This window comes from Lathyrus oleraceus, chromosome 7, assembly GCF_024323335.1.
Source record: "Lathyrus oleraceus cultivar Zhongwan6 chromosome 7, CAAS_Psat_ZW6_1.0, whole genome shotgun sequence".
Lineage (NCBI taxonomy): Eukaryota > Viridiplantae > Streptophyta > Magnoliopsida > Fabales > Fabaceae > Lathyrus > Lathyrus oleraceus.
Window position 1 is genome coordinate 520,988,146 of NC_066585.1, and position 8,255 is coordinate 520,996,400.

The 8,255-nt window shown below is 35.6% G+C and overlaps 1 protein-coding gene across 1 annotated transcript; it reads right to left on the reverse strand.

The window, feature by feature from the left end:
* Window positions 1-212: 212 nt before the first annotated feature.
* On the reverse strand, window positions 213-7,696 carry LOC127105140 (probable tRNA N6-adenosine threonylcarbamoyltransferase, mitochondrial). The gene is made up of 13 exons (XM_051042300.1): window positions 7,353-7,696; window positions 7,228-7,272; window positions 5,963-6,037; window positions 5,533-5,629; window positions 4,347-4,437; window positions 4,104-4,153; window positions 2,293-2,483; window positions 2,062-2,147; window positions 1,658-1,733; window positions 1,423-1,506; window positions 1,199-1,313; window positions 1,020-1,108; window positions 213-621 (listed from the first exon to the last, which is right to left on the reverse strand). The coding sequence occupies exons 1-13, from the start codon at window positions 7,584-7,586 to the stop codon at window positions 493-495; spliced, it is 1,362 nt and encodes a 453-aa protein (XP_050898257.1). The 5' UTR covers window positions 7,587-7,696; the 3' UTR covers window positions 213-492.
* Between the last annotated feature and the right edge of the window lie 559 nt (window positions 7,697-8,255).

The window sequence follows — 8,255 nt, forward strand, 5'->3', positions numbered from 1 at the left end:
GTTGGTAACATGGAGTTGTCAAGTATAATTGAAGGGTGACTGGTAAAATTCTACATTTAGCAAGTGCAGTTTGATGATGTCCATTTACTATAAACTTTCTTGAACGAGGCACAGAAATACATGTAATATTTTTTGACAAAATTAGTTGAAGTAAAGACAGCAACCATGTTCTTTTTTTTTGTGACCAACATGATATAGACCAAAACAATGTAAACAAATACAAGTCCTTCTATTATAAATTTCCTAAAGAATCAGGCATAGATGCAGCCTTTAAAGTTATACAATTTTGGTTATTGCAGTAATCAATTTTCATCTCTTCCAACCATAACTATGAGGTTTTCCTGATGTGACATTGTTTAGCTGGATTTTCTGATGAGACTTTGGTCCAAATGGCCAGTTTCTCCGGCCAAATAATCAAATTTGGTAATATGTATAATGTATATATGTAAAGGGACTTGAAGAGGCTGAAGAAACCCGGAAGGTCATGCAATGTCACTGTTGCAATGATGCTTGAATTAGAGATGTGAGAGAAGGATGAAGACGTGCCGTTCTTAAGAAGCGAGATTCACTTCTTCCTTCAGCATATTCTTCCCCCAGCGGCCACCTTGGGCGTACATCATACTGAAAATAAACCGATGTTAAATAAAATCAATAAGAGATTGATGAAATATGAACATGATATGCAGCACAGATTGAATTTATGTCATCTAAATAAATTGATAGAGCTGCAGTTAAAGTTAACGATGAAGAAATTTTCAGCAATAACATGTACCACTAAAGTCATCTGAATTTTGCACCAACTCAACAAGGTTTGCGTACAAATGGATATAACTTTTTTATGAAATAGGTAGCAATGGTAACTGATCTTGTTGATTGTTTGAAAGGCATTAACCATATTTCCCTTTCAAAAATTAAATTTATTATAAGATGCATCTAGAGAAATCATAATAGGAAAGCAAATTCATCTGATATAAAATTGCTTTTAGTTCATATATTTTGTCGATGTTCAGAAAACGCACGAAATAGTCTTCCGGATCTTCTGCAGGAGGTGGAGGGTCATATCTTCCAACCCGAAAGTGCTCAATACCAGTCCAAGCAATCATTACACCTATTCAGTTCAAAAACAATCCGGTAACATATTAGCTTTAATATGACAGATTAAACAAGGTCTTATATTGGCTTCCAAATGTCTGATTACCATTGTCGGTACAAAGCCGGGGAGGAGGGCATACAAGTTGCAGGCCATTCTTCTTCACAACCGTATCTAGCCGAGCCCTAACATATTGATTTGATGCAACACCACCTGAGACAACCTGCAACAGACAAGAAGTAGAATGACATACAGTTACTTCAATGTAAATTAATGGTAAGGAGAAACATTGAAGTTATTTCACAAAGCTGGCATTTTAGATTTCAAACTACCAAGTGTTTTATAGAAGGCTCCATCTTCAATGCCCATTGTATTGCTCGTTCACACCTTTCCTCAAGATGTAACACTGCAATTCGCTGCTTGACATATGGAAAACAGAATAAATAAGACATTAAAAGACATACACTAAAGATGAATGGCGAGAGCAGGGAGATGCTAAACTTTGTTGATACACTTTAAAGGGATGGATTCTCTCATAACTACAAAACCTACAAAAGTATAACTAACCTGAAAGGAAGCAGCAATATCAGCTCGTGACATTCGATCTTCATAACTTGCAGAAGAAATAGGAATTTTGGCATCACTGCAAATAGCTCACATACTCATAAGCATGTAATAATGAGAATTAAAGATACCTGCACTATTTATTTCAACATCACAAAACAATTGCCAAACGCAAAAGTAATCTAACTACATGAGAAAAAAGGGTACTATTAAACAGATTGTGCAGATCAATCACTTTTTCAATAAAGAAAGTTTTTAAATTAAACTTGTACTGTTAAGAACTGTATTAAACAAAGCACATGTAATAAGATAAACGGCAGATAACCCATCAGGTTATGGCATTGTTCCATCATTATATATAGTTTACTAATAAATAGCAAATTTATTAACTTAAAATATTCACGTACATCTTTTTGGACTCAATTGCCAGCCTTACTTGGGTTTTTAAACCGGCATAGGAGAAGTTGCAATCTTTATGCTGCTTCATTGGAATCTAGAGCAAACATAGTAATAAACTTTAATCTCCACTAGAAATGCAACAGCGGCCATAGTAATGTCAAGAATGAACATCTATTCAATGCAAGGCAACAACCAATAGCATGGAGGAAGAGAGAGGAATATAATATCGTACAACTTACAGAAAAATTAACTGATTTAGCATTGCCCTCCCTAGCAAGCTCCTCTATAGCAGGACCACCACTTCTACTCATGTCAAGTCCAAGCCATTTTGCTGACTTGTCATAAGCCTCACCAATAGCATCATCTATTGTAGTTCCAAGTTGTGTGTATTGCCCAAGATCCCGTGCAAGAATAAGTAGATTGTGTCCACCTATAAAAATAATTCAAGTCATCTCATACAAGATAGCTAAGTGTACCAATACCTAAAAAATATACTGAACAATGACTGTCAAATCACAGGTTTGCAACAAACTGGACTGCTCAGAAATTGTACCTCAAGAACCATCTCTACATATAAAAATAAGCAAAATATCTTTACATTTGACTTCAATGTGAAATTATGTGTCCAGCTTTAGGAGAATGTAAATTATTGATGGGGAATGAAGGTTATGAGTGAAAAGTCATTCCTTTGTATGAAAAGTTAAGGATGTGAAGAATAGGAAATACTTGGGCTATATATGGGAGATTGGAGGAGAGGTAAGGGTAGGGAAAGAGATAGAAATCTTCCACCTTATTTGAGAGAGTGGTTTGTAGAGAAAGGCTGTGATTAATATATTTTTACTTTAAAGTATTATAACATGAAAAGAACTTGAAGAATGAGAAATGTCGTGCACCCCAACCAACCATCTTTCTCAGCTTACTGAAGTGGGAATGAGGAATGCCGTGCCTTGGTTCCACCGTCAATGGATTATTGATTACTAGATGATAGTTTGTTTACTTAAACAACTCATTGCATATGGAACGTCTTAAGTATATCCAAATGAAGAGCATTCCCTAGCCAACCTAGCCAAAAGTTTCATTAACATTCCGTGTCAATTTGTTTTACAATAGGGGAGGGAATTGATCAGGCCACTGATAAGGGCCTATAACCTATCCTATATCAAGTCCAGGCCAAGCCAGATTCATCTGTTAAATAAGTCAGGTCAAAGTTTTCTTAAAAATAAGTTTTAGGCCATCCAAAAAGCTTGCTAGGCCTACCAAGGTAGCCTATTTAAATAAATACTATAAAGAATAACTTTTGTTGTTGTTATTATTTGTGTTGCCATTATTAAATGTTGGACCTTGTACACTGTCTTAAAACTGTATGCTTATTGACCATTTCAATAATTTAAGCAAACTAGTCTATATAAAAACTTGGACATATAATCTTATATGGAGATAACTTTATTTACTATTTTAAAGGTCTTATTGCAAAATAGATTATCATGTCACTTAGACTTTTAAAAAGGTTAAGTTATAGCTTATAAAAACATATTAGACTTGAATTTTATAATATTTGGTTCACTTACATATTTTACCTGGCAGACTAGTAGGTTACGAAAGCAGACCAGACCTTCAAAAAGGCTATAGGCCAGACCTAAAAAAAACCTATGATAGGTAGCAAGCATGGCTTTGACCTTGAAATATTTTTGCCAGACCTAGCCTATTCCTACTCCTATATACAGGTCATCAAACTTAATCAAATGTTGCTTGACCAAAAGTTATTAACCACATAATCAAAAAAGTGAAGGATCAAGCTGCAAACTTCACTAATTCAAAACTCAAATCTGTCCAAAATTGTTCTGGCTTAGTTAAAGGTAGTTCTATTATGCAGAGCCTATTGCCAACAAACACCACAAAATACAAACTCCTTGAAACATAAACTAGAACTAGAAACAATTCCACAACCCAAGGAAGAAAAATGAAAGCAGATCAAGTTCAAACTTCAAAGAAGAATACTAGCATGACTAATTAAACTTAAACCCCCAAAACAGGTGTACAGGAATATTACCTGAAATAAGTAGGGCCATGAATGGAAATTGCAAATCTTTCTCGATTAGCCTAAAACAAAAGATATGCATGTTTCACGAAAATAGCACAAAAGGTGCTAAAACAGTGTAGAAAATTCTAGAAGTATAACAACATACAGGAACAGAATAGCCATTAAAAATTTTAAGCATGCCTCTGCATGCATCTATCATATAGGAGGAAAATAATATATATTCATTAGAGGACCACAACACAATAGCTTTACCTAGCCACTAGAGCATGAGCCTCCATGTGATGGATGCCAATAATTGGTAAATTGAAGCCCCCCGCAATTCTCCGAGCTTTCTGCACCCCCACTGCATTGTGCAAGACAAGGACAAATGTAATTGATAGCAAGAATTCCTCTAAAGCATATAGAAGATCAGAAAATGAAAGATATGTCTTCCAATGCCTACTTTATGTCAGAAACAGATATGCATGCCTATAGCTTGAAGTTTGAACACTCAAATTTGAAATTTTCGGCTTAATGACATCTTTGTATTATTTAAGATCCAGTTACCCAACAATGTTAGGGCGTATTGTGCATGCTGTGGCAGGGCAATTTAGATCATGCAGCAGCATCTAGAAGCTTCTATATTAGGCGCATGTATAAATGATTTAAATGTTTGAGCTGTGTAACAGAATTATGTTCAATCAGAACTCGAACATCACAATCAATTGCTTAGTTTTTGTCCTCTATAGACAGAGCAGTTATCTTGTAACTCATTCTGATGTTAGGAAATAGATACCTACTCCAAAGGATTTTCTCAAACTATCTCTAAATTTTCTTTCACTTTTCATCAGTTCTTTTTTCATTTTCTTCTTTGGTCAACTAACAGTACTGCAAAATGAGAGCACCCAATACATTAAGGAAGAAAAAAAAAAGCAGACAAATTTTCTGTCAACTACCATGCAAGAGCTGGCACAACTGCATGGCATTTTTACCTGCTAAATAATGGTTCTGTAGTATAAGAAGCGAACTTGAAGAATCGCAAAGGTAAAATTTCATTTTGTTGATATTTCAACCAGAAAAGTTTAATTAATGAATATCATCAAGCAGCATATATGATATAATGTTTTTACAATTAACTTCCCAACTCCAACAGGCATGTTATTGCTTATTTCATGAAATCCACGGGAAATACAATGAAATATATTGAAGTTATATGATATCGCATGTTGGATATATTGGCAGTGATTAATATGTCATTGGGAAATATGGGAGCTAACGTTTAAATGGGAAGATTAAAGTTATAGTTCTTTGATAATATGTTCAATATTCTTTTAATATGTTCAATATTCTTTTCAGAACTCATAGCTGGAAAGATGACGAGTGTTCACTTCACTCAATGAATGCACAGAACTTCTATCTAATTTGTGAGTCTATTTTTAAGGTTTCTTAAGAGTATTACCACGAAGGCAGAGACTTAAACCAGGACCGATAGTGACAGCAACAGCGGTGAGATCCTTCTCAGTCATATAAGCTTTATCAAGGGCTTCTTGCACAACCTATAATGAAAAGTAAACTTATTATGTGTGTGTCATTAATTCAATAAAACGGGAGAGAAAAATGAGATAGAAAAGGTATAGGAAGCCCTATTAGAAATCTGTTGAGAACCTGGCGGTACTCTACAAACATCATCCTAGGGCACCAAAGAACTCAACAGTTACTAACATTCTAGTAGGTTCTGTTTGAAAGAATTGGACAAGTAACTAAGACAAGCACCAATAAATTAGATTAGTATGCGACAAAAGTATACTTAGCACAAAAACTGTCTTCCTTGATGTATAAAGGATGTGCTCAAGCTGGAATGTATTGATAAGGGGATAGGAATGATGTACCTGGTCTATCACTTGTGAGTGAGCTTCTTCTGCCATTTTCGGAGCAACACCTCCATACTTCACTAGCAGATCTGCCTTAATGTGAAGAAGTTACACAGTTAGAAAGCATTTTAATATTCAATGAAATCAAGTGCAACCTGACTCATACCATTAGTACATAATCATTAGGTAGAACGTGAAATTACCACACATCGGTGTTATCGATAGCACATGGCGGTCCATGGCAGAGAGCCAAAAACCCACCATACTGGCAGCTTCGTAGCTCTGTCATAGCATAATATGGCAGAAAAACTAGTGATATCGGCCTTTATTTAGCATTGAGGCCAGCCAAAAAAACGCCATTGATATCCGCCATGGCGGATATTTGATAAACTGCCGCAGATTAACATAATCTGCTTCCCTCACACCTTATAATACTATTGATAACCTTCTCAGAGATGCCAAAATCAATTTAAAGTTTTAGCCAAACTTTAGTTACTTTTACTAGTTCAGGCAAGGCAACAATGAAGATAACGTTGGCAACATGCTTAATTAGTTTTTTCCAATCCATATAATAATATCATTTCATTATGCATCGCATTCGCATACTCAAAGAACATATCCTCCACCTATCTAATATCTTAGCCAATGCAACATGGAAAATACACTAAAGCACAATGTTCAATAGAAACATAAGTAATCAAGTTGGTCCTTGGAATTGTAGGGTGGTATCGACCTAGTCCCTCACATCATCAATATTACAAAAAGACTCTCAGAATTCCAAAATGTTAACCAAATTCATCCCTATGTTTGAGTCTATCATCACAGGCATCTCTAACATTATCCACTTTGTTTCAAAAACTTATCCTCAATATTACCAACTTAATGTCATTCTAGTCCTACATTTACTAATGGAGGGACTAATTCGATTAAAATTTTGCAATTTCAGAAATCTCTTTAAAATATCAACAATGTGAAGGTTTTAAAAAAACATCCGCGACTGCGAACACGGCCGCAACCAATACCATTATTTACCGTTTTTATGTTAAAGAACAAATTATGGTTAATTCACACCACGACAGCAATCAGCATCCCAACACCTGCGCCGACCGAAATTGCTAAATCCTTTACACAACCACGATTGTTTTCTAAAATAAATTGATAATTTCAATCACCAATTTGGGTATTTACTCCTAAAGTAAGTGAATAAGAAGGGGAAAATGCATCAATTTCACGTATCACAGTATACTACAGTTGAAGCAAACTGAGCATATACAATACCATACCTGAGAAGACACCACTTGACTCAAAATTTCACCGTCACTTCTCACCTAAACCACAAAAACCATTAAACAACAATTACATAACATCGCATACAAGAAGAAAAAAAACTAAAGAAATGAAAGCTTACGACGGCGACGGCAGTGTCGTCGCAGCTAGTTTCGATGCCCAAAACGACAAGGTCTCCATCGCGTTTGGGAGTTCGGTTGTGTAGTTCGTTCGTGACGCAAGAGACGGTGCGAGTAGAATGATTGTGGGGAAGTTGGATTCGGCGGAGAGATGTGAAAGTGAAGAGTGAGGGTTTGGGAAGGAATTTTACGCGGGAAATTGATGGAACCGCGATTGTAGAGAGAAAAAGTAGCATTTTTGTTGGAAATGGTGGAAGAAAAGAGTGTATTTCACCTTGAACATCAAAAACGAAAGAAAAGATGGATAGGGTGGACTAAAACATAAATAATAAACCTTTTCTTTTTGAAGTTATGACATAAATAAATTTAGGACTCTTATATGTTTATTCCACTCTAGAAACTATAACTTTAGATCTTATACATTTATTTTCTTAGAAATTAGTTCTGGTTCCATGTCGGTCAAAGATCCAAAGCGTTATGTCTGATTACGTAGGCTTGACTCAGAACATCCTTGAGTATGACGAGTGATCAGGTAGAACTACATTAAACTCAGTTATATGGATGTTTGTAGACCAGTTTGGTTCGGTTTTGAGAGAATCTGATGTCCGAAGCATTTAATGAACACCCTACTCAATTTTTAGACCCGATTTTTCCCAAACTAATGAACATCCCTACTCGGGCATCTGATTATACTCAGCCTAACATCACTCAACGAAAGATCTAATTGGACGACTTTTTGCATCTTACATCGGGTTAGACATAGGCATTTTTAGCCATTTGTCGTATATAAACCCTACCATGTGCCATTTACAAATACTACCCTACTCTCACTCTCAAATTGCATCTCTATCACTTTAGTGACCTGGGAGTTAGGGTGCTAACACAGCACGTCCGCCATGCTCTAT

Excerpts from the sequence above, each read along its gene's own strand:
- LOC127105140 (XM_051042300.1), bottom strand. The coding sequence starts at position 7,586 with ATGCTACTTTTTCTCTCTACAATCGCGGTTCCATCAATTTCCCGCGTA. Across the intron at positions 4,154-4,346 it reads GCTCATGCTCTAGTGGCTAG|GCTAATCGAGAAAGATTTGC; the intron begins GTAAAGCTATTG and ends CTTTTGTTTTAG. Across the intron at positions 1,734-2,061 it reads GCAATTGAGTCCAAAAAGAT|TGATGCCAAAATTCCTATTT; the intron begins GTACGTGAATAT and ends AGCTATTTGCAG.